This window comes from Capra hircus, chromosome 5, assembly GCF_001704415.2.
Source record: "Capra hircus breed San Clemente chromosome 5, ASM170441v1, whole genome shotgun sequence".
NCBI classification, from domain to species: domain Eukaryota; kingdom Metazoa; phylum Chordata; class Mammalia; order Artiodactyla; family Bovidae; genus Capra; species Capra hircus.
In genome coordinates this window covers 110891588-110914731 of record NC_030812.1, presented here as the reverse complement: position 1 = coordinate 110914731, position 23144 = coordinate 110891588, and the positions used below count along the sequence as shown (strand labels likewise).

The 23144-nt window shown below is 50.4% G+C and overlaps 1 protein-coding gene across 1 annotated transcript; it reads right to left on the bottom strand.

Moving 5' to 3' along the window:
• Positions 13606–17216, bottom strand: MCHR1 (melanin concentrating hormone receptor 1). The gene is made up of 2 exons (XM_018048808.1): positions 16684–17216; positions 13606–15471 (listed from the first exon to the last, which is right to left on the bottom strand). The coding sequence occupies exons 1-2, from the start codon at positions 16763–16765 to the stop codon at positions 14492–14494; spliced, it is 1062 nt and encodes a 353-aa protein (XP_017904297.1). The 5' UTR covers positions 16766–17216; the 3' UTR covers positions 13606–14491.

The window sequence follows — 23144 nt, the reverse complement described above, 5'->3', positions numbered from 1 at the left end:
TTTAACCCAAGTAATCTGGCCCCAGGGGCTTCCGAGGTGGTAAAGAATCCGCGTGCCAACTCAGGAGATGCAACCGACCCAGTTTCAGTCCCTGGGCACGGAAGATCCCCCGGAGAAGGAAATGGCAACCCACTCCAGTATTCCTGCCTGGAACATTCCATGGCCAGAGGAGCCTGGTGGGGTACAGTCTGTGGGGTCGTAAGAGTCGACTGAGCAGAGACATGCACACAATGTTTACTTAAATGTTGTTTCTTCTTTGTCTTGCACTGAGGCCAAGAGCTTCATCAGGGAGGAGGTGAGCTGATGGCTGGGTGGCCTTGCCCTCCTCCTGGTGGCCTAGCCAGAGACTGCCCTTTCTAATCTGTTCTTCTGCTCTGTCGGAAACCGTCTCAAGCAGGTGGTTTTGAGAGCCTTTTGACTGTTATTAAGAGCCTTGATTGAGAGCCTTGATAACTGTTATTATTTTCCAGCACAAAGCAAAGCATGCTTTTAAAAAAGGAATTTGAACATTACAGCAACTTTGAAAATGGAAGTCCTTCATAAACTGCTCTTCCAAGTGTAGTACCTGGTTTGGCATCTCCTGGGAACTGACCAGAAATGCAGAGTCTCAGACCCCTTCCGGCCTGACCTGCCGAATGAGAACCTGCATTTGACTGGATCCCACTGATTCACAGGCTCCTGAGAGCGAGAAGAGCCAGCTGCAACCCTCCTGTCCGCAAGCCCGGCGAAGGCAATAATGTCATCGGTTGTGTGTGCACTTAAGAGCCATTTAAAATGTGCACTCTTCTAACCTCTTCCAGTCATTACCTGCAATTTTCAGGCCTTGTCTAAAACCAAAATCCTCATCAATGTCATTCAGCAGGAAGCTAATAAAGTCATCATTATCTTGTCTGTCAGCTGCCCCTCTTGCCCCGTCTCCAACCCCAGCAGTCACGGTGATGGTTCTAAAACATAAACCGATCACATCACTCTCCCGCTTAGACTCCTGCTGTGCCTTTCCCTGGGAGCACAGTCCTCGCCCTCTGCTGCCTGTTTCTGACATGCTGACCTTCTCTTTTGGGCCATCTGGATCTTTGCACTCTCGCTTCTGTGCCTGGATGCTCTTTCCTCCTTCCTCCCGGCTGGTTCCTTTTCATCCTTCGTGTCTCAGCTTAAATGTCACCTCCTCAGAGGTGTGAGATGAAATGACCATATGGGGAAAGCACGCCCTTGCTCTTTATCACAGCTCATGTCAGTCACCAGCCATGGGCAGGACTGTCTTTCTGAAGGAGTGTAAATCCCACAAGGGCAGAGACTATCCCGTCTGCCTGCTCTCCCTTGGGCCCTTGTACCTGGCACAGCATCTCAATAAACATCTATTGAATTAATGTCTGCTTTCTAGAGACCAGGTATCTGAATATCATCACCTTGTTTGTACTGACTTGTTGAAATTATAAAAATAATAGATCCTAATTTTATATATATTTAAACTTTGCAGAAACTCTGCAGAAAGGAATAAATGAAAAATAACATCTTATCCCCCCTCAGTTCCTTCCAACTGCAAAAGCAACCAATGAGGGACTTTCCTGGCAGTCCAGTGGTTGAGAATCAGCGTTCCATTGCACAGGATGCGGGTTCAACCCCTAGTCCAGGAACTAAGATCCCACATGCTGCAGGGCAACCAAGCCCACATGTGGCAACTACTAAACCCTTGAGCTCTAGAGCCCGTGCACCGTGACAAAGACCCGGTGCAGCCAAAGAAAAGTAACCACTGATAGCTTATTTTGTCACCTTCCATAATTTCAGAACCCTTTAGAAAGGCACACTAACAAGATCACGCTCTAACTATTAATTCTATTCTGCATCTTGCATTTCTTTAAAATTGTGGTAAAATCCACGTACCATAAAATTTACCACCTTTACTATTTCTAAGTGGACAGTTCTGTCGGGTTAAGTACATTCAGGCTGATGTGCAGCCGGTCTCCAGAACTGAAACTCTATCTCCCCATTTACCCCTCCCCCCATCCCTGAAATCACCATTCTACTCTCTGTTTTTACGAGTTTGAACAACTGGCCTTTTGAACTTAACTATGAGAAGGAAATGGCACCCCACTCCAGTATTCTTGCCTGGGAAATCCCATGGACAGAGGAGCCAGGCGAGCTGCAGTCCATGGGGTTGCAGAGAGTTGGACATGACTTAGAAACCACGAGACAACTACAGCACGTCTTCCCGCGGGGGCCCATGGAATCTGGCTTGCTGTTCCTACACCCACGTAGCACTCTCAAGCCACCACTGATGTTTAACCAGTGATACAAAGGTGGCTCCCGGTTTGGAGTGACTACCAGCAATGCTCCAATGCCGGGATTAAACCCCCCGAGCTATGAAGTCAAAGGGTATGTACTTCCTGTCTGCCAAACTGCTGCCCAAGGAAGCTGACCAGTTGGCTACAGAGGAAGAGGGGGCTCTTCCCAATGTGTTAGGGGAACACTGACTGAAACTGCCCACCCTGGCCAGACACCACAGTAACCATTTGCATGAGTTATTTTATAACAGGAGGTCCTGGTAAGAAACACAGAACAAGGCACCACCAACAGGAAGAATTTGGGAAAGGTCAAATGGAGACACTACGTGTCCCACCAACTTCCCAGAATCCTCCTCGATGGACTCCATCTTGACTGAGTGGTGTGTGGGCCACCACCAGGAAGGACATCGAGTCAGAATGACTGACCAGATACAGCCTGGAAACTAATCCCATTACCATAAACCCCAAGACTGTGGGCCACACATGGCAGAGCAGACCTCCTGGGTTCCCTTACCCTCCTGCTCTCTGCCCCAGTGCCCCTTCCCAGTAAAGTCTCTTGGTTGGTCAGCATGTGTCTCCTCAGACCATTCATTTCCAAGTGTTAGACAACAGCCCACTCTCGGGGCCTGGAAGGTGACCCCCTTCCTGCCGCTGAGGCGAACTAAGTAAATACTGTCCCATCCCAGAGCCAGGTCTTGAAGGGAGGGGAGGAGCCCAAGGCGGTGAGTTGGTGGCAAGACGGGGAATGGAGCTGCAAGATGTATACACAGGAGGAAGTCAAATTCAAAAACCGTATAATGAGTGGACTTGGGAAGCAGCTCGTTGCTGTGGCAACCCCATTCCCCTGCTGCCAGGAGCAGGGTGGGGGGGGGGTGGTTTCTTTTCTCTGAACCTGGCGGGAGCTCCTCTCCCTCAATATCACTTAAGAAAGACAGAGTTGGGTGTCCTTTTATTGAGATCAGTACGCAGTTTCTGACAGTGACTCCCCATCACTGACCCGCTGTGATTATCAGAGGTCCTCTACAGGCAAGGCACTCGGGCCCCATTCCCACAGTGGACAGACGCCCTGGGTATATCACACAAGACCCTGATGTAAGGGGGCCCACAGAGATGCCAGGTGGGCTGAGCCCCCAAGGAGACTGTTCTTTTCCCTTCACAAGAAAAGGTTTTCTAAATTTTTGTTTCTCTAAGATTGCCAAAGGTCAAGGTCAGGGGAAGCTTGCTTGAACTGGCCCCTTAAACCAATTTCCGGTTCTGAGTCACTTTGCTCTGCTTCCTGCAGGGTATTTAACCCTGAACGTGCTGACTGGGTTAGAGCTGGGAGAGGGGGCGGCAGAAGGATGGAAAGCAGAATGAAATTAAACTGCTTTTTTCCTGCTAGACACACGGTGTACATGCCCTCCTCTGAACCTTTTATCTGCTCAGTAAGGTGGGAATTGTCCCCATAAGTCTCCACAGTTTAAACGCTTCGCCCAAGATCTCCATGCAGGAGTATGAACGGGCTTCTGTCTGGGTCTCAGGCTCACATTCTCACCCTCAATCCCAGGAGACAATTCAGAGAAGCAAACCAGGCAACAGAGGGCTGGCTCCTCTAGGACGAGATGGCAGCCAACTTTAAATCTCCCCCTAAGCAAAGGGATCAGGGCTTCCCCGGTGGCTCAGATGGTAAAGAATACACCTGCCGATGCAGGAGAAGCAGGTTCGACCCCTGGGTCAGGAGGATCCACTGGAGAAGGATATGGCAACCCACTCCAGTATTCTTGCCTGGGAAAATCTCATGGACAGAGGAGGCTGGCATGCTACAATCCTTGGAGTCGCAAAAGAGTCAGACACAACTTAGCAACTAAACAGCAACGGCAAAGCAAAGGGGTCTATGGGAACGTGACCTGCCAGCATCACCTGTCTTCCTTTAATCAGGCAGCGGGCTGTGGGGGCATGCGGGATGTGGAGGTTCTGATCCAAACCAGCTGTGGCTCCTGACCTGGTGTGAACCCCAGCCTCAGAACACAAACATGGGGAAATGGTGCCTCTGGATTTTGTTTGTGTTTTGTACAAACACCTAGCACTTTGGGGAGGATTAAGTGAACCGAGGGACAGGCTCTCAGACTGTCACTTTTAAAATCCAACAGCCAAAAAAAATAAAAATAAAAATAAAAGAAAAAAAAATAAAATAAAATCCAACAGCCCAGGTCTCTCTCTCTCTCACCTGGTGCTTCTCTTTGGCCTCCGGGATATGTGACAGTACTGATTTGTACTCTTGAATTTGATTTTCCTACATCCTCCCCCCAGGCAGCCATCCCCGGAGAGTCCCTGGGGAGTCATGCTCCACTCATACTAACTGTTTCATCTCCCCCAAGAACCCTCTGCCGCAAGCCCTGCCCCCACCCCCTCCAGCAGCCGCAGAATCATTGCTCCCAGCCTCTGGAGCCCTGCCAGGGTGACCATGGCCTGGGAAGCAGGAGCACAGATTACTATTCAAGAAAAAAAGGCCCCGACAAACGTAGCTTCTCAGTTGCCTGTGACTGAGTTGATGAGCCCCTGCTCGCCTTCAGGGAAATAGGAAGGAGCCCTAATTTGCCGATTCATGGTGCCACAGCGTCTTCCAGCTTAATTTGTCTCCAGTGGATGACTCAGTTCTCTTGGGGTACATGCTCAGTCCTTTTAAGTTTCTCCTCTTTTTCTGCTGCCACTGTCTGTGATGGTGGTGGCTGGGTCCACAGGGTAGTCACCTGAGGGCCTTCTGGAGTGCCCTGACACCCACTGCTGGAACCTTGCCCCGTGCATGAGGGCCCCCACAAAAGTAATAGCTCTCTTTTCCATACACGTGTAAATGTTAAGAATTGGCCACGTCATCCGGTATGTGGGATCCCAGTTCCCAACCAGAGATCGAACCCCAACCCCCTGCATTGGAAGCGCAGGGTCTTCACCACTGGACCAGCAGGGAGATCCCAGGAGGAATCCTGCCCTGAGACCTTAAGGCCCCCAGGCCCTCCAGCCCCTCCACATCTCCCTGCCAGACCTGAGTTATTTCAGGACGCCTGCAGCCGTGGGGAGTGGGTCATTCATCTGGCCATTTCCCCTCCTCCATATGGCTCTTCTCCCCTCTGACCTGCTGCACCCAGGTCTTAGCCAATATGGATCTCCTCCCAGGGATTCAAATAGAAAAAGAGTCAAGAAACAAGTACTTTCAGCTGTCCCCTCAACCCCTGGGTTTGGCCAGAAGGAGGACCTAGACCACGTGTTGGATCTCCTACGTCCCTGGCCCCTGCCTTTCTGCATGGTTGTCCTGGGGCCATGCCCACCGCATCATACCCTGACTTGCTTCTCTCCAGGCTCAGGACACAACTCTGGGTGACCTAGGCCACCCACCATGCCTGTCTGAGTATTTTAATGCCTGCTTCCATTATTTAGAACATCCTTTTCTTTCTTGGCAAAGATTGGCTTTCAAGGTTATTCCCTTGTTTTACACTCAGGAATATATTTTTGGATGTTCAAAGCTGAGCACTTCCTCTTCCTCTTTGTGTTCTTAAGCCTCTTCAGGCAGAAAAGGAGGGAGATTACCCGAGAAAGCACCTGGATGTCTTTCAACTGGCATCACCCCAGTTCATCTGCTTATACAGGTGAGTTTCTCCCGCCTGAAGTTCTGAGTTCTGTCCTTTCAACCCTGTTGATTTTGGACCAACTTTTTCATTAGCAGTTTTGTTTTTTCCAAAGACGTTTTCTTTAAATGACATTGCTTTTGCTTCTGCCATAGCTGTCCTCCTCGCCATGGTCAAAATATCCTGGGAGAGTTGTTCCTAATGCTTCAGAACCCACCAAGGTCAACCAACAACCTCTCTACTTCTAAATCCAAGCCCTGCATTCATTTCCTAGGCCTGCTGGACAAGGTACCAAACTGGATAGATGAAAACAACAAAAAAGAGAGAGAAATTTATTCTCTTACAGTTCTGAAGGCCCCCAAACTCAAAATCAAGTTGTTGGACAGGATACGTTCCTTCCAGGACCTTCCACGGGAGAAGACATCCCACGCCTCTCTCCCGCTCTTTCTGTCTCTTGGCTCATGACACATCACTCTAGTCTCTGCCTCAGGCTTCACGTGCTTTCCCCCAGTGTATCTCTGTGTCTAAAATCTCCTTCTCTTTTAATAAAAACCCAAGGTCATGGAGAAGGAAATGGCAACCTGCTCCAGTATTCTCACCTGGGAAATCCCAATGGTTAGAGGATCCTGGAGGGCTATATAGTCCAGGGAATCACAAAAGAGTCAGACACGACTGAGTGACTAAAACAACAATTTAATAGGGATTGCACTGAATCTGTAGAACAAATGATATTTTTATAAAACATCATTTAGGACTTCCCTGGTGGTCCAGTGGATAAGAATCCCCCTGCCAATGCAGGGAACATGGGTTCAGTCTCTGGTGTGGGAAGATTCCACATGCCTCGGGGCCACTATGTGCCATAATTACTGAGCCCTCATTCTCAAGCCCAAGAGCCCAGCTACTAAAGCCTGCCCACCCCTGTGCTAAAGCCTTTGCTCCAGAACAAGAGAAGCTACCCCAATGAGCAGGCCATGCCCTGCAACTAGCGAGTATTCCCCACTCACGGCAACAAACAGTAGTGAAGACCCAGTACAGCATAAAGACCAAAACAAAAACCCAAGGACGTCGCTCACAGGCTTTAGGACCCACCCTGAGTTCAGGATCATCTCATCCTGAGATCCTTAAGTTAATTATATCTGCAAAGACCCAGAAAAGGTTAAAGTCTCAGGTGCTGAGGCTTAAGACTTGGACATACCTTTTTGGAAGACAACATTCAACCCATGACACATCCTTTTCAGCCCTCAACTTGACCTCTCTGCAGCATCTGGTGCTCTTTGTCTTGGAAACGGTCCTTTCCATTGACTTCCAGGATGTCAAGCTCTCCAGGTTGTCCTCCTATCGCTCCAGCTGACCCCAGGTTCCTCTACTGGTTTCTCCTTCTGCCCAGCCCTGCAAGGTGAAGGTCCCTAAGATTCTGTCCTGTTCTTAGCAGGCCTGCCTGTTTTCACTCTGACAGTGGGCACTGTGCCTCCTCACAGCCGTCTGGGGTCTTCTGTCTGACTTGGCTGTCAGACACCCAGATTCCTGCATTACCAGGGTTCCTCTTTGGGCACTGGGGAGGATGTTATAAACCTTCCAGACTTATTTGCTGTGTTTCATGTGCATGTACCAATGTGCACTCAGGGGGAAGGATCCAGAGTTTTCATCAGATTCAAGGTTAAAGATCCTGTGCAGAATTCTCCATAGTAATCACCTGGCTTCCTGGCTGGCCTCTCAATCTTCTTTGATTCTCCTACATGTCCTTTGCCCATTCTCTTTTCCACACCACCCTCTCTAATTATTGAGACCCTTCCTGGTGGGATGTCTATTGTCTTTTTGCCCATCACACTTCTTTCTACTTAAGGTGATTTAAATTCTCTTTTTCTTTTCAGAACTACAACATACACATATACACAGAATAGGCCTGCCGGTGATATAACCCCACTTGGGTGAACATGTGATCCATTCCAATAAGGTGTTCCATGTTCCTAGATCTTATGCTTGGTTGGGTGGAAGGGGAAGGTGGGTAACTCACAGGAGATCATTCAGAAGCTTTTTCAGGTTTTGAAACAGATTTTGGAGGGAAAGATGGCAAGAACACGTCAGGTGGCAGGACTGAAGTCCTGGCTAATATCCTGTAGTTGCTGCCTGTGAGGACAATACAAGTTCACACAACTGCTGGTGGTCATCTTTGCTACTCCACTGGGGACCCCATCACTTGAGAAGGAGGCAACCGAGAGGAAAACTGAGCCAAGCAATGGAGAGAGGGAGAGGGCATGGGGAAGACAGAAAGGGAGAGTCAGTCCTGAGGACAGAGCTTGAGCTGTTGGATCCAGTCATGACTGAAAGCTTAGCAAGTCCTGAACTTTTCCACTAACTAGGCCAGAATTTTTTGCTCAAATCAATTGAGTTGGATATTTGTCATTTAGAACTAAAAAGGCTCTTACCAACTGTCTTAGCTTTAGCTGCTAAAACAAAACACCATAGACTGGGTGGCTTAAACAACAGACAATTTATTTCTCACAGCTCTGGAGGCTGGAAGTCCAAGATCAAAGTGCTGGCTGATTTATTTCCTGGTGAGAGCTCTTCTCCTGGTTTGTAAATGGCTGCCTTCTCACTGCGTCCTCACGTGGCCTCTCCTAGGTGTGTGTGAGTGGAGAGAGAGAGTCTTATCAGGGCACTAATCCTCTCGTGAAAGCCCCACCCTCACGACCTCATCTAAACATAATCACGAGGACTTCTTTGGTGGTCCAGTGGTTACGAATCCACCTGGCAATGCAGGGGACTCAGGTTCCATCCCCGGTCAGGGAGCTCAGATCCCACACGCCTTGGAGCGACTAAGGCAGTGTACCACAGCTACTGAGTCTGAGAGCCACAGCTAGAGGGTCAGTGCTCTGCAGTGAAAGATCCTGCATGGCCTAAGACCCAACACAGCCAAAAATAATAATCATAATTACCTCCTAAGAGCCCATATACAAATACTATCACATGGGTTAGGGTCTCCACATATGAATTTTGGGCAAAGTCCACAACCAACCTAATCTTTAAAATGTTCATATCTTTCTTTTATAAAAAAATTTTTTTTATTTGGCTGTGCTGGATCTTAGTTGCAGCAGGAGGGATCAGATCCCACATGCTGAAACTGAGAGTTCAAACGCTGCAACTAAAATGTTCATATATTTCTTATCAGGACTTCCTAATTGCAAATAATAGAAAGCCCAACTGAAATAGCTGTTAAAATAAACGGAACTTATTGACTCCTATAATGAAAGAGTTCAAGAGCATCCTAGCTTTAGGTAAGGATGATCAAGGCCCAAACAATGTCAAATGATTCTCACACTCTGTCTTTCAGCTCTGATACTTCTGAACTGGCTTCATTCTCAGGAAAGTTTTACCCTAGCTTTTCCCCAAGGTGGCTGCTGGCAGCTCGTGGAGCCGTGTGTTTCCCAGGTCAGGTCTAGAGGGGAGGGTGTTGGGAGCTACTCTGTTCAGTAGCTCCAAATAGAGAAGAATCAACACTTTCCTTCCCAGAAGTCCTGGCTGACTTCTTACTTCCCATTGGTTGTTCTCACCTCCCCTGAATGAACCACTGTGAACAGGGAGATGGGATAGTGACTGGTTAAAGACAGTTGGGCCCCATCTGTGGAGCTAGGGTGGGGTCTGTACTTCCTAAACCAGGAAGATTTAGGTTGGAAGCTTAGGACATTATCAGGAGGGTTAACAGAATAGTTGCTTAAACAAATAAGGATTCATTTTCTTGCACACCTAGAAACCTGGAGGTTGATGTTGGTTCAGCAAGTCACTGATGCCCTTGGGGACCCATGTTCTCTTGGTCTTCCTGACCCATCAGCCTTAGAGCATTGGTTTGCATTCTCATACTGTCACTTCATGATCTCAAGAGAGTGGCTGTAGCTCCAGCTGATGCATCTGCATTCAAGGCAGGGAGAAAGGAGGAAGAGCCCAGATGCTACCAACTTGATCTGTTTCCTTTAGTCAGGGGAGCAAAATGTTTTCTAGAATTCCCCACAGCAGACTTCTGCTTAAGTCCTGTTTTTGTTTTGATTTTTTTAAAGCCTGTTTCTTAAGGAAACACACAGATAGAAGGGAAACACAATTTTGCATTTTCCATATTCAAAGGGGACTTTAGTGGTCTTCTCATTAAGCTCCTTTCCATTGATTGATTAGGATTTGCTGTTAATTGATTAGGATTGATTGATTAGGATCAGTTTTAGGATTCGCACGAGAAGAGACAACTCACAGAGCTAGCATCCTTGCCTTCTGTCCTCACAGAGATATATTCAGCTCTTTTGTGAGACATTCTGGAAGATGGAGGAATTTTATCTTAAAACTGACCAAGCCTTCACTGTGTAAGACACTTGCATCATCGAGGATTCAAGCTGTGATTTGAATTCTGTGACATTTTTATAAAGGTTAAATGTTACCACTACTTTAATTACTGTTATAAATAGCTTTATAATGTGGAAGACTCATTGCTTAACTCTAAGACTTTGGAATTTTCATTTTTTAAAGGACATATAAAGCTACCCTTTTATAGTAAATTTTAATTCAATACGTCAGCTACAAATTGGCACTTGCCATTGGCGCTTGCCATCCACCTCTACAAGGATTAAATCATGTGCTGCTGCAGCTGCTGATTTTCAACAACCCCTGAAAGGAGTTCAAAGTGGAGAGCAGAAATGAGGCACTCTCTGTTGGGCTGATGGGGGCTCTTCAGGGAGTTAGATATGTTCAGAAGCCGATTTTATGAGCCTAAATCTTGTACCTCCTCAAATCTGGAAAAGCGCCAAAATCCTTCGTGATGATGACTGCTCCTCACGACCAGCAGAAAGCTTCTGCAAAATATATGTGCTTTGATTGCATTGTGCATATATTTCCCCTTTACCAAGATCACATATACACTAACCCTCCCCCTGCCTCTCTGGAGCAGTTCCTCAGAGCTAACTGAAGTGCTGTCTTCAGGCGGCAGTCCTCATTTTGCCCCCCAATAAAATGTGACTCGCAACTGTCACATTGTGCAATATTTCAAGTCGACATAGAGCAAGATTAATCACCTAATAAGTGGCATAACTTGGAAGTTTTATAGGAGCCCAGAGAATGACTGACTCATTGCAGGCTGGAGAGGGCTGGGAAGGCTTTGTGTGGAGGTAGGGAACTGAGCTGGAGTAGAAGGTGGGTAGGGTTCAGGCAGGCCCCGGGCTGTGTGCATGCCTAGCTGCTTAGCTGTGTCTGACTCTTTGCAACCTTTTGAACTGTAGCCTGCGAGGTTCCTCTGTCCATGGGATTGCCTGGGCAAGAATATTGGAGTGCGTAGCTATTGTCCTTTGCCAGGGGATCTTCCTGACTCAGGGACCGAACTCTCATCTTCTGCGTTGGCAGGTAGATTCTTAACTGCTGAGCTATCAGGGAAGCCCAGGCATGGGGCAGAGAGGTCAAATCACAGGGCAGAGGCAAGGCTTGTAAGTCAATTGCGATCAATCAGAGAAGGGAAAGAACCTGGAGCAACCCATGGAGCTTCATGGAGGACAGGATAGGAAAAGTAATATGATTAACACAAACATGGTTAAACTGTATGTTCTCTGTGTCTAGCAGAAATTTAAAAATCACCTTTTAAAAATTATGTTCAGGGAATTCCCTGGCAGTCCAGTGGTTTGGACGTGGTGCTTTCACTGCCAATGTCACATGTCCCATCATTGGCGGCGGAACTAAGAGCCTACAAGCTGTGCGGTGCCGCCAACAATATACAAATAAATAAATACATAAATAAATATGCTGCAATACAGTACTTACTGCTCCCGAACAAGTGTTGCAGGTATAAATACTTTCAGGAACCAGGGGAAACAAAAGTGACTCAGACCAAGCTTTAGACAGTAGGGAGTGGTGGCAGGGATTGCAGCAAACTTGGGAGGATTTGCTTTCTCTAAAAGAGGGGGTCACTGCTCAGCCCCAGCCAACTGTGGTCCCCAGTGACCACCATGATCTTACATCCAATGGGCCCTTCCACGCCTCATCCACCTGACCTCCTGGACAGCTTTGGTCCAGCCTACCACTGTTCCTTAGATGACTCTTCTCTTGTTTCTGTGATGCCACAGTTTCTGATTGCCTTCTACTTCTCTGGTCATTGCTTACTTACCTCTTACGGATGTCTCTACTGGCTTGACTGTTCCTTCTCTGTTCAACCTCTGCATGGAAATGTCAAGCCTCTTTCCCTCTGACTCTGCACTCACTCTTTCCTGAGACCATCCCATCTCCCTGGAGGCCAGTGACTTCCAAGTTTCTATTTCTCCTTCATCCTCTACAGCCAGCTCATCCCAGGCCCTGTGGCTTCTGCTTTACAAATGTATCTCACATATGTGTCTCTTTCTCCATCTCCACTGCTGCTGCTCTAATCCAGGATGTTTCCATTGCCTGGACCACTGCTGTAGACGCCAGTCTGTTCAGGTGACTGCTGGATTGGGCTGGGGAAAGACATGTTGGTGAGGGTGGCCCCCACCCCCATGATAACCTCTCTGTCCCCTTTTCCCTCTCCAGCCATGAGTTCACCTCTCCCCAGTCCTCTCCCCTCGGTTCTGTCTGCATCACCACCACTCACGTTCCTGTCTCCACCCACTTTGCTCCAACTTCAGTTTTCAATATGGCATTGAGAGTCTATGGGGACTTCAGCAGGTCATTCACCCGCCCACTCACCCACCTGTAGCCTTGGTCACCTGCATTTCCTGGGAGAGGCCATCTCACCTATTTCCTCTCCTAGATTCCTCCTTGAAGGGGGAGGGAGTGGGGAAGACAGACCCAGGGAAGCCTTCCACAGGCAAACCAGATACAGGAAAACCTCCTTTTGCAGAACCAGTGGGTAGGGGTTCCTTAAGGCTCCCATAAGAGTTGCTTTTCTTTTGTGGGATGTACATCTCAAGTAGATTTGGAGCTTACCTGTGACCCCACTTTAGAGGGTAAGGAAAACTAACTATCCCCACCCCTTACCACCCCAACTCCCCATGCACTGGGTGGAATGGAATGCAAGAGGGAAATACTAATACTAATGATTAGAAAAAGCTCCCCAAGACCCAAAGAGGCTGCCCAGAAGTTTGCTAAACAGGCTACCTGCTGCAACTCCACAGTGAAAAATAAGGACCAAGAAGAGGCTCTGCTGATTCACCTGCTTTAAGGATGTGTCTGGATGAATCAGGAGGCACAGTTTGCTCCCACTGTCTCATCCACGTCTTCATGCAGGACGCCTGGCTCCGGGTTTCTCTCTTGAAGAAGCTGAGACGCAGCATCCTTGGCTGCCGCCCAGCGGCCCCATCTGTAATCTTCCTGCTCAACGTGGCTCACGATCTTCGCAGCCGCAGCAAGAGGCAGGCTCAGGTTCAGGCTGCCCCAAGAAGCCAGCCCTGCAACTTGTGACTCAGCGGAGGAGGTGGTGGGTGGGACTCGTTACAGCCGGCAATGGTAACAACCAAGTGTTTCTGAGCAGAAGATGGGAAGCAGAGTCCGAGAACAAGCCTGGCAGCGAAATTTCCATTTAATGAATTCACAGTAATTCCATTTGTGTGATCTTCCCTGTGGGTTTAGACAAGCAGATCCCCTGCTTCTTGCTTCCTACAATGCAGCCTGAACCAAGGTCTGGATTCCACAGCCAAGAGACCCCTCCTTCCCTATTTGGCCACCCACCCCCACCGCTTCCCCCCAACCCCCAGGCCCAAGCAATTATGCAGGAGCATCCAGAGAGATGTGGGTGGAGATTTTCCTTTATTCGTTTTTTTTTTTTTTTAACTTCAGAGAGAAAGGGCTGGAGCAAAAAGCTGATGTTCAAAGCTCCAGGCCTTAGAATGAACCCTGAACGTGCAGGACCCTGATGGGTGTCACTCTGGATCTGGTGACTGACAAATGCACCCCATGGAGACAATGTCCTCACAGCTGCAAAGCCCCCTTGCCCCTCCCCATTTTTCTTAATTTCAAAGCACCCACCCGCACCCTCCCAAGAGAGCCTTGTCATTCCCGGGTAGTGGATCTCCTAGCAAATTGGGCTTTTACTCGTGTGGGCTCAGAGCCCCATCCCCACCCCCCAAAGAAACATGCATCACTTAGAGATAAAGGGAAATTGACACAGGATGCTTGAACCTGGAGAGCCCGCATGCTTTATTCTTCATCATCCTCCAGCTTGGGAGAAAGGCTGCCTTCCATCCTACCCGTGAGAGACAGGAAAGGGCATTGAGGCTCTGTCACCTTTCCCATCTCCCCAGGGCCCTCTGCCGTACTGCTGCGCACACACGAGCCCTGCCTGATTTTAAACAAATTTGGCCAGAAGCCTTCTAATTCTCCTCTTGGGAAAAAGACATTTGAGAGCTAGCAGGTGTAGGGCTCAGTGAACATTTAAACCAGTCTTCCTGCTCAGTGTCTGTTCAACCTGAAGGTCCATCCAGCTCTAGGAAGGAGATTTCTAATGCTTGGAGCCCCCAAACCCGGCTCCAAGCCTCCCCAGTGGTCTGTGACCACCGCTTACCACCCCGTCTCCCCACAACCTCCCAGAGCGGTCTTGGGTTGCTCTCAGCGTCTCTCCCCATGGTCTGCTGTGGAGTCCTGACGTGGAGGTGCCCAGGGTGGCAGGGGGAAGTGTCAGGCGCCCTTGCTTTCTGTCCTCTCCTCATCAGCTGTCTGGGCGTTGCTGACGGCGCGGAGCTGCCCCTGGGCCGCTGGCTTCACCGACAGGACCAGGCGTTTCCGGAACGTCTCACAGAGCACGATGTACACAAAGGGATTGAGGCAGCTGTTGGCATAGCCCAAGCTGATGGCCGCATTGTACAGGTAGACAAAGGTGAGCGTCGGGCGGCTGAGAGACAGCTGGGTCAGCTGAAGCACGTAGTAGGGCGCCCAGCACACGAAGAAGACCAGGCAGATGGCGATGGCCGTGCGGGTCACCCTCTTTGTCCGCAGCCGGATGCTGCGTTGAGAGGCGGGTGCCACGGAGGACGTCATGCGCTGCAGGATCCTCACGTAGGCGGCCGTGATGACCACGAAGGGCAGGGCAAAGGCCAGGAAAAACTGGTACAGGGTGAACCAGTAGAGGTCAGTGTCTGGATTGGGCAGGCGGATGCCGCAGCCCACGGTGCCCCCCGGGAAGGGGATCAGCCTGGCATAGAGCCACACGGGGGTGATACTGATGAAGGACAGGGCCCACAGGAGGCAGATCACCAGGGTGGCCACAGAGGGCTTCCGGAACTTGGTAGAGGAGATGGGGTGGACGGTGGCCAGGTAGCGGTCAATGGCCATGGCGGTCAGGATGTAGGTGCTGGTGAACTGACTGTTGGCGTCCATGGCCGTGATGAGGGTGCACATGGTCTCGCCAAAGTGCCAGACTCCATTGCCCATGAGCTGGTGGATCATGAAGGGCATGCCCAGGAGGAAGAGGAGGTCCACCACCGAGAGGTTGATGATGAAGATGTCGGGGACATTGCTGAACCAGTGCAGCTTGGACTTCTTCACCACCGCGAAGATGACCGTGGAGTTCCCGACAATGCCCAGGAGGCAAATGGTGCCAAACACCGAAGGCATGATGATGTTGATGTAGGCGATGCTCCCTGTGCGAGGAGGCAGCCCTGGGGACAGAAGGAGCAAGGGTCGACCATTTGACATGGACTCTGCTCTCCGAGGGCTGAACTCCTACTGGCATGCTCAGCCTCCAGCCATGCGCCTGCCCACCTCTCCATCCACCTGCCATTTCAGCTCAGGGCCCATCTTTCATCTGGAATCTTCCCTGCCATCCTCCCTGCCCACACGGCTGCTAAACGTAACCCCGGGCCCTCCTGCACCGGCTCCCTGCTCAATTCCACCAGAGTCTCCTGCACCACCTGTTCATTAAAGGACCAGTCCCTTTGCCTCCTGCTTTTTCTCAGAAGGCGCAGCGTCAAGAACCACAGCTGTCTGCAGAGAACGGTTCTGTGGGCCTCGGGGCTCCACCAGGAAACATTATCGAAATAGCCAGCAGGACAGGAACGTCTGTGCATGTGTGGGCGCGAGGGTGTGTTTCTTCGTTTCCTATTTGCAGCCCTGCTCATTTCATTTTAGGAGTCGCTGGTTGGAAGCCGTGCGTTGATTGCTGGGGATCTCTGTGGGTGACTGTCTCGTGGAGGCTTTTGGCCATCAGGCCCACAGCCCTCCCCTCTCCTGGGTCCCAGCTTCTGAACCTGGGCTTTCTGAGTGACTAGACTGAACTGTGTGCTGCAGCCCAGCCACCCGACAATTTTCTCCATGCAAACCTTTCCTCTGTTTTCTTCCTTCTCTTCCCCTTCAAAGCTAGAATCCCAGGGCATCTCAGCGCTGGAAATGTCAGGAAGCCTCTTTCACCAGCAAAGTTAATCCCCTCGCCTCTCTGGGAATTATTGCTTCCCACGCCTCTTTCGTGGAGGAGGCAGTAAGGATGTTTCAGACCCCACCAGATCACGTAGTTCAAGTGAAAAAAATCAAGGGGATGGGTGAATGAGTGAGCTTCCAGCCATCTCCCTACATAAAGCCCTCCAGTTTCTCTTGCTTTTCTAGCCTGGAATTTTTCCGGCAAAGCATTTTTGGAACTCCTCAGCAGCCCTCCCCTGCCTCCCTCGCAGCTGGCAACATCCGAGACCACTTCCTAGCATGCCTCTGCCTCGGCCCCTTCTTCCCCGTAGTCCCCTTCTCCCCTGGCCCTCCGGGAGGGCAGACTGCCCATCTCATTCCCAAGAACTGGCATAAAGTTTCGCAAGCAGTTTAGCTCAGAGGTGAAACCTTCCCGTTTCCCACCCTCGGCGGGAGGCCCGCCCTCCAGCGCGTCTCACCGGCCGAGGTGAGGTTATCCGGGCTCTCCGAGGTGTTGCTGGCATTGGGGCCGGTGGGCAGCAGCGAGGCTTCCAGGTCCATCCCGCCGGCGCCGCGGGTGCTAGCTCGCTCGTCCGCCCACGCAGGCTGCCGCAGGCTCCCGTGCGGGTCCCAAGCCCGGGCTCCCGGAGCCCCGCAGTCCGGAAGGGGGGTCTTCCTCGGGCTGCCCGGCAGCCTCCGCCGCCTGCGATCCCCACCGCTCTCCCCTCCCTCCTTCCCCGGCTCCCACTGACATCACCTAGACATATTAACATTCGGAGGCAGATGCGCGTTAACCTCTTCGGTCCTGCGCCGCAGCTCTGGCTTCCGACTGCCTGCAGAGCCGAACCGGCCGGTCAACCCCATCGGGGACCGGGCTTCTTTCCCTCCTGCACTTGGGGCCGTGTCTCCTGTGCCACCGGGGGTGCTGCTGGCTACCCGTGAGGCTCCAGTCTCTCCAGAGGCAATGGGCTGCCTCCCTGTGGAGGAGGAAGGGAGCCTGGCCCGACCCTTCACCCCCGGTAGCCTGGGCCTGGGCCACTGGACAGGGGCTGGGGTGCCTGTGCTGGGAGCTTGGGAAGGGAAGGCTTGGACTACTGCCGTGCCGCCTCCAGGCCACCCAAGGCCCCTTCCCAGCTCCCCATGGATTCCAAGCTGTGGAGTTGCTGGCTGTTGAGCCGTTTGGCTGGTGCTCAGAGGTGACTCAGGTCACCCTGAGCTGGTGATGCCCAGGGACTTGGGATCAGAAGAGGACAAACTCCCTTCTTCCCTGGGATCAGCAGGGACAAGGCTTATAGAGGTTTTAGTTTTCCAAATGCTCTGAGGTCCTTGAGGGTTTACCTGGAGCTCCTTGAGACAAATTTCAGAGCAAAGACCCCCAAGGAGATCCTTGCTCAGTCACTTCAGTCATGTCCAGCTCTTTGCGACCCCATGGACTGTAGCCCACCAGGCTCCTCCGTCCATGGGATTCTCCAGGCAAGAATACTGGAGTGGGTTGCCATGCCCTCCTCCAGGGGATCTGCCCCACTCAGGGATCGAACCCGAGCCTCCTGCAGCTCCTGCATTGCAGGCAGACTCTCTACTGCTGAGCCACCCGGGAATCCCCAAAGAGATCCTGAGGAACAGCCTAAGAGGGCAAAACATTGAGTGAATTCTCTGCAGAGGCATCCTGCTGCCAGATTCTGATTTGGCAGGTCAGGCTGGGAGGGGCCCGAGACTCTGCATTTCAGACAGGTTCCCAGGAGATGCCAAACCAGGTACCACACTTGGAAGAGCAGTTTATGAAGGACTTTCATTTTCAAAGCTGCTGTAATGTTCAAATTCCTTTTTTTAAAAGCATGGTTTGCTTTGTGCTGGAAAATAATAACAGTTATCAAGATAGTTTTAAAAGGCTCTCAAAACCACCTGCTTGAGACAGTTACTGACAAAGCAGAAGTACATAGTAGAAAGGGCAGTCTCTGGCTAGGCCACCAGGAGGAGGGCAAGGCCACCCAGCTGTCAGCTCACCTCCTCCCTGATGAAACTCTTGGCTCCAGTGCAAAACAAAGAAGAAACAACATTTAAGTAAACATTGTGTGCTTGTGCACACTCAGTCAGGTCCGCCTCTTTTGCAACCTCGAGGACTGTAGCCCACCAGGCTCCTCTGTCCATGGGATTCTCCAAGCAAGAATACTGGAGTGAGTTGCCATTTCCTTTTCCAGGGGATCTTCCTGACCCAGGGATGGGACCCATGTCTCCTGCATTGGCAGGTGGATTCTTTGCTACTGAGTCACCAGGGTGGAGAAGGCAATGGCACCCCACTCCAGTACTCTTGCCTGGAAAATCCCATGGATGGAGGAGCCTGGTGGGCTGCAGTCCATGGGGTCGCTAAGAGTCGGTTACGATTGAGCGACTTCACTTTCACTTTTCACTTTCAGGCATTGGAGAAGGAAATGGCAACCCACTCCAGTATTCTTGCCTGGAGAATCCCAGGGACGGGGGAGCCTGGCGGGCTGCCGTCGATGGGGTCGCACAGAGTCGGACACGACCGAAGCGACTTAGCAGCAGCAGCAGAGCCACCAGGGAAGCCCAAAGGGGAGGGTAGCAGGCGGAAACCGCAGAACGGGAAATTCTGTCAGGCCTCAGTTATTGTCCTGGGACAAGCACTCATGTGTACACAGTGTTTCCAAGTGATGACACAGGGGCAGGCGTGAGGAAGTGAGGATGAGGAAGGGAAGGAGACAAAGCTCAGAGAAGGTGCTTTATCGCCATCGCTGCTGTGGACGAGGGGGGCTTGCACTTACCAGGATCCTTGAAAAGGGCACGGACTGTTTCCCAGAATCGTCTGCCTTTTCCCAGTTGCCTCGACCCCCAGTGGCTGAGTGTTGCCACTGGGGTGTTAACACTGCAGTCCTGGGTGCATGGGAGGAGCAGACTCCTGCTGCATCAGATGCGGCAGAAAGTGAAAAGATGTGCAGCTCACACTTGAGGCGAGAGGCTGTCAGTGCAAGGTGAATCTCGTGCAGGAGCCAAGAGGCTTCTGGGCGAAAAGCAAACAGACGAAAGGTGAGTGCTGGAGGCGAGACACATTGGCTCCAGACCAGTTAAGCCCGCATGCACCTGTCTGCTGCAGCTGGAGCTGGAGTCAGAGGTGACCGAGGGAGATGTGACACGGGGGGCAGAAGCACCCCATAGAGAAGACTTTTGCAGGGCTTCTCTGGGGCTCTTCCCTGGGGTAGAGCACCCACCTGCCAATGCAAGAGACAAGGGTTTGACTCCTGATCCAGGAAGATCCCAGATGCCGTGGAGCAGCTAAGCCCGCGCACCGCAACTACTGAAGCCCTCACACCCTAGAGCCTGTGATCCGCAGCAAGAGAAGCCTCTACAATGAGAAGCCTGCACAGCACAAAGAAGAGTGGCCCCCACTCGCCACAACCAGAGAAAACCCTGAGCAGCAATGAAGACCCAGCACAGCTAAAAATACAGAAACAAATGAATTTGTTATTTTTTTTTTTAAAGAAGACTACTGCAAAAATCCGATTGAAATAAGATGGTATCTTAGATTGGGGAGATGGGAGTCAGGAGAAATGGCGAGTGTCTGTACATTATGTAGAGTCCCGAGGGTCTGCTGAAGTTTGAACCAGAAACATACAGGAGAAAGAAGTATCAGGGATGACTATAAATGCCTGGCAGAGGGGAGATTGGGAAGGCTGTATGAGGAGATGATTTGGAGGAGAAACCAAGTGTTCTGTTTGGATATGTTACATTTGAGATGTCTGTTAACATCTGCATGAAAAGGTTGGGTAGTTTTGGATATGAGTCAGAAGTTCCAGCGAGAGGTCATGCCTGGAGCTATGAAGTTAAATTGTTGACCTAAAGTAAGGGTGATTGGAAAGGAGATTCAAGGACTCAGCCCTGGAGCATTTCAGAATTGACAGGGTGGGGAAACGAGCCTGATAACCTACTGTTTCCTCCTCTTTCACCTGCCATAGTCTTCCCACCTCCATCCATCCATCCATCCGTCCACCCTTTCATCCAGCAGATCTGGATGAAATCTGGTTGAGCCTGTTATATCAGGTACTGTGTTAGGCTCTGCGGATGCAGTGGAGAAAACAAAACAAAACAAAACAAAAACGAGTGACTTTTACCCAGGAGCTTCAGTGACAGAGTTGGGGGAGAGATAAGTCAGACAACAAGAGGAGGCCAGGGCAACCCACTCCAGCATTCTTGCCTGGAAATCCCATGGACAGAAGAACCTGGCGGGCTACAGTTCATAGGATCGCACAGAGTCAGACATGACTGAAGCGACTTAGCATGCACGCACAAGCCAATAAGTAAACAAGATATCCTGCTCAAGGCTTCATCCAGATGAGTCCTGGTAACTTAATCATGAAGGGATTTAAGTGTTTATGAAAGAACAGCTATGGAATCATGCCAGGGAAAATGTCTCTGCCTGACTGGAGGAATTTAAACCATGACCGAGCAGCCAGGGGACCTGGAACAGAAGGCTTTAGCTTCCTGGCCTGTCATTCTGGGGGTGGGGTGGAGTGGAGGGGGGTGAATGCTGAGTCAGTCAGTCCACAATGGCAGATGACTCGTGTGGTAGGGAACGAATGGGATGATGGGAGTGACTGGGGTCCTTTAGAGAGGAGAGTCAAGGATGTTCTCTTTAAGGAAGCATTCAGGTAGAAACTTCAGCATCCATTCCATTACAAATGATCAGTTTAAACCATATCTCCTTTCTGCTAGTGACTGAGAGCTGAGCATCCCTCCTGGATAGACGTGCACCTCTTTAAGTCCTCTCGGCCACATCTAATTTTTATTCCATCCATTGCTACAATGACCCTGCTCTGCAGTCTCTGACCAGTTTCAGGTTCAGGTGAGGGTAAGACCTGACTGTGCTGTGTCCCAGGCCCGCACCACGTACTATCTACCCTAAACCCCAGTCCTCTCTGTGGCTGTCACAACTTAGACTAGGGGACCCCAGGGAATGCCTATGCTGGAGTGACCTGGAAGTACAGAGAGAGTTCACTCCTTAGGGTGAACCCTTGGCCAGTGTAGTGCGGAAGACATGGAAAGATGCTTTTCCTGTTTTCCCCTTTTCCTGAGACACACTTCATGTGGTTTCTCAGGGATCCCATGGAATGTAGCATCTGGTCACTTGTAGCAGTGGACAAGCCCATGTGTGCTTGTGTGCGTGCTGAGATGCTTCAGTTGTGTCCAACTGTTTGCAACCCTGTGGACTGTGGCCCACCAGGCTCCTCTGTCCTGGGGATTCTCCAGGCAAGAATACTGGAGTGGGTTGCCATACCAGGGGATCTTCCCGACCCAGGGATCGAACCTGCGTTTCTTACGTCTGCCGCATTTGTAGGCGGGTTCTTCACCACTAGCGCCACCTGGGAAGCTCAGATGAACCCATACTGCTCATCACCTCCTCCTGAGAATGGAAATTTTGACCTACTTTTCTCCAACCCATCTGACTCTTGACCTGCCCCTCCTAGCGCAGTCATGAGGTAGATTCAGCCTAAGTATAGCAATGAACCCTTCCCCTCCCATCCGCGTACCCCCACTCACCATGCCTTACGCAGGGGACCCCATATCTCCCAGGGCCCCCCATGGTGACACCCACCTGCCCTGTACTTTCCAGGACTTGACCACCGTCTGCACGTGTTGAAGTCTTACTGGGGTCGTGGCATCGATTCACACTTGCTCCCTTCTCTCCTGCCTCACCCCTTCCACTCTACTCCCACCGAACAGCAGGAGTAGTCTTGTGAAGATGGACATTTCCAGGGGACTTCCCTGGTAGTCTAGTGGTTAGGACTTGGCGCTTTTGCTGCCTGGGCTCAGGTTTGATTCCTAGTCAGGGAACTAAGATCCCACAAGCTGTGCAGCACAGTCAAGGAAAAAAGAAAAAAAGAAAGAAAGAAATTGCATCACCCTATACTGCTGAAAACACTTCAGTGGCTCCCAGTTGCCTTCAAAATAAAGTCACCCTCCCTAATCGAATGTAATGGACATGACACTCTTTGATACCCAGAAGTTGATCCCCCCAAAAACCACGGCCTTGAGAAAATCTTTAGGAGTGGCAGCACCACTAAGCAGCCCTTGGTGGGAGCTGCTGGTGGGAAAAAGGCTTCCTTATTTCTGCGGGGATGTGAGACCCTGGGGTGGGAGAAAGCAAGTGAGGAAAGTGAGCATGGTTATCGTAATAGAATGGTTATCATAATAGATGGGACCAGTGGAGTTATCCAGATGATTGCCCTGCAGAGGCTGATGTAACTGATTGATCACAGATAGATGAGCGGCCCACCCACTAAGTTCCTCCTTGATTGGTGTATCTGAAAAAACCCTTCAAGTCTGGTCAGCAGGTCTCTGACTTTAGCCCACTTGGCTCTGCTGATCAGGGTGTGAGTTAAGGTGGATCAAGTAATAAATGGATGTGTTGTTTTTTTCTTCCCCCAGTATGGCCAATGTTTCTTTTATTTTGTTTTTACTAAAAAAAAAAAAAAAGGAAAGAAAAAGGTCATACTACACAATTTTGCACCTGGCTTTTTTCTCTTGAAGCTCCTTCCACAGCAGCATATAACATATATCCATTAAAAAAAAATTACATTCATTGTTTTAAATGGATCCTAGGGGGTAGAGCCAGACATCCTGGAATGTGAAGTCAAGTGGGTCTTAGGAAGTATCACTACAAACAAACTAGTGGAGGTGATGGAATTCCAGTGGAGCTATTTCAGATCCTGAAAGATGATGCTGTGAAAGTGCTGCACTCAACATGTCAGCAAATTTGGAAAACTCAGCAGTGGCCACAGGACTGGAAAAGGTCAGTTTTTCTTCCAATTCCCAAAGAAAGGCAATGCCAAAGAATGCTCAAATTACTGCACAATTGCACTCATCTCACACGCTAGTAAAGTAATGCTCAAAATTCTCCAAGCCAGGCTTCAGCAATATGTGAACCGAG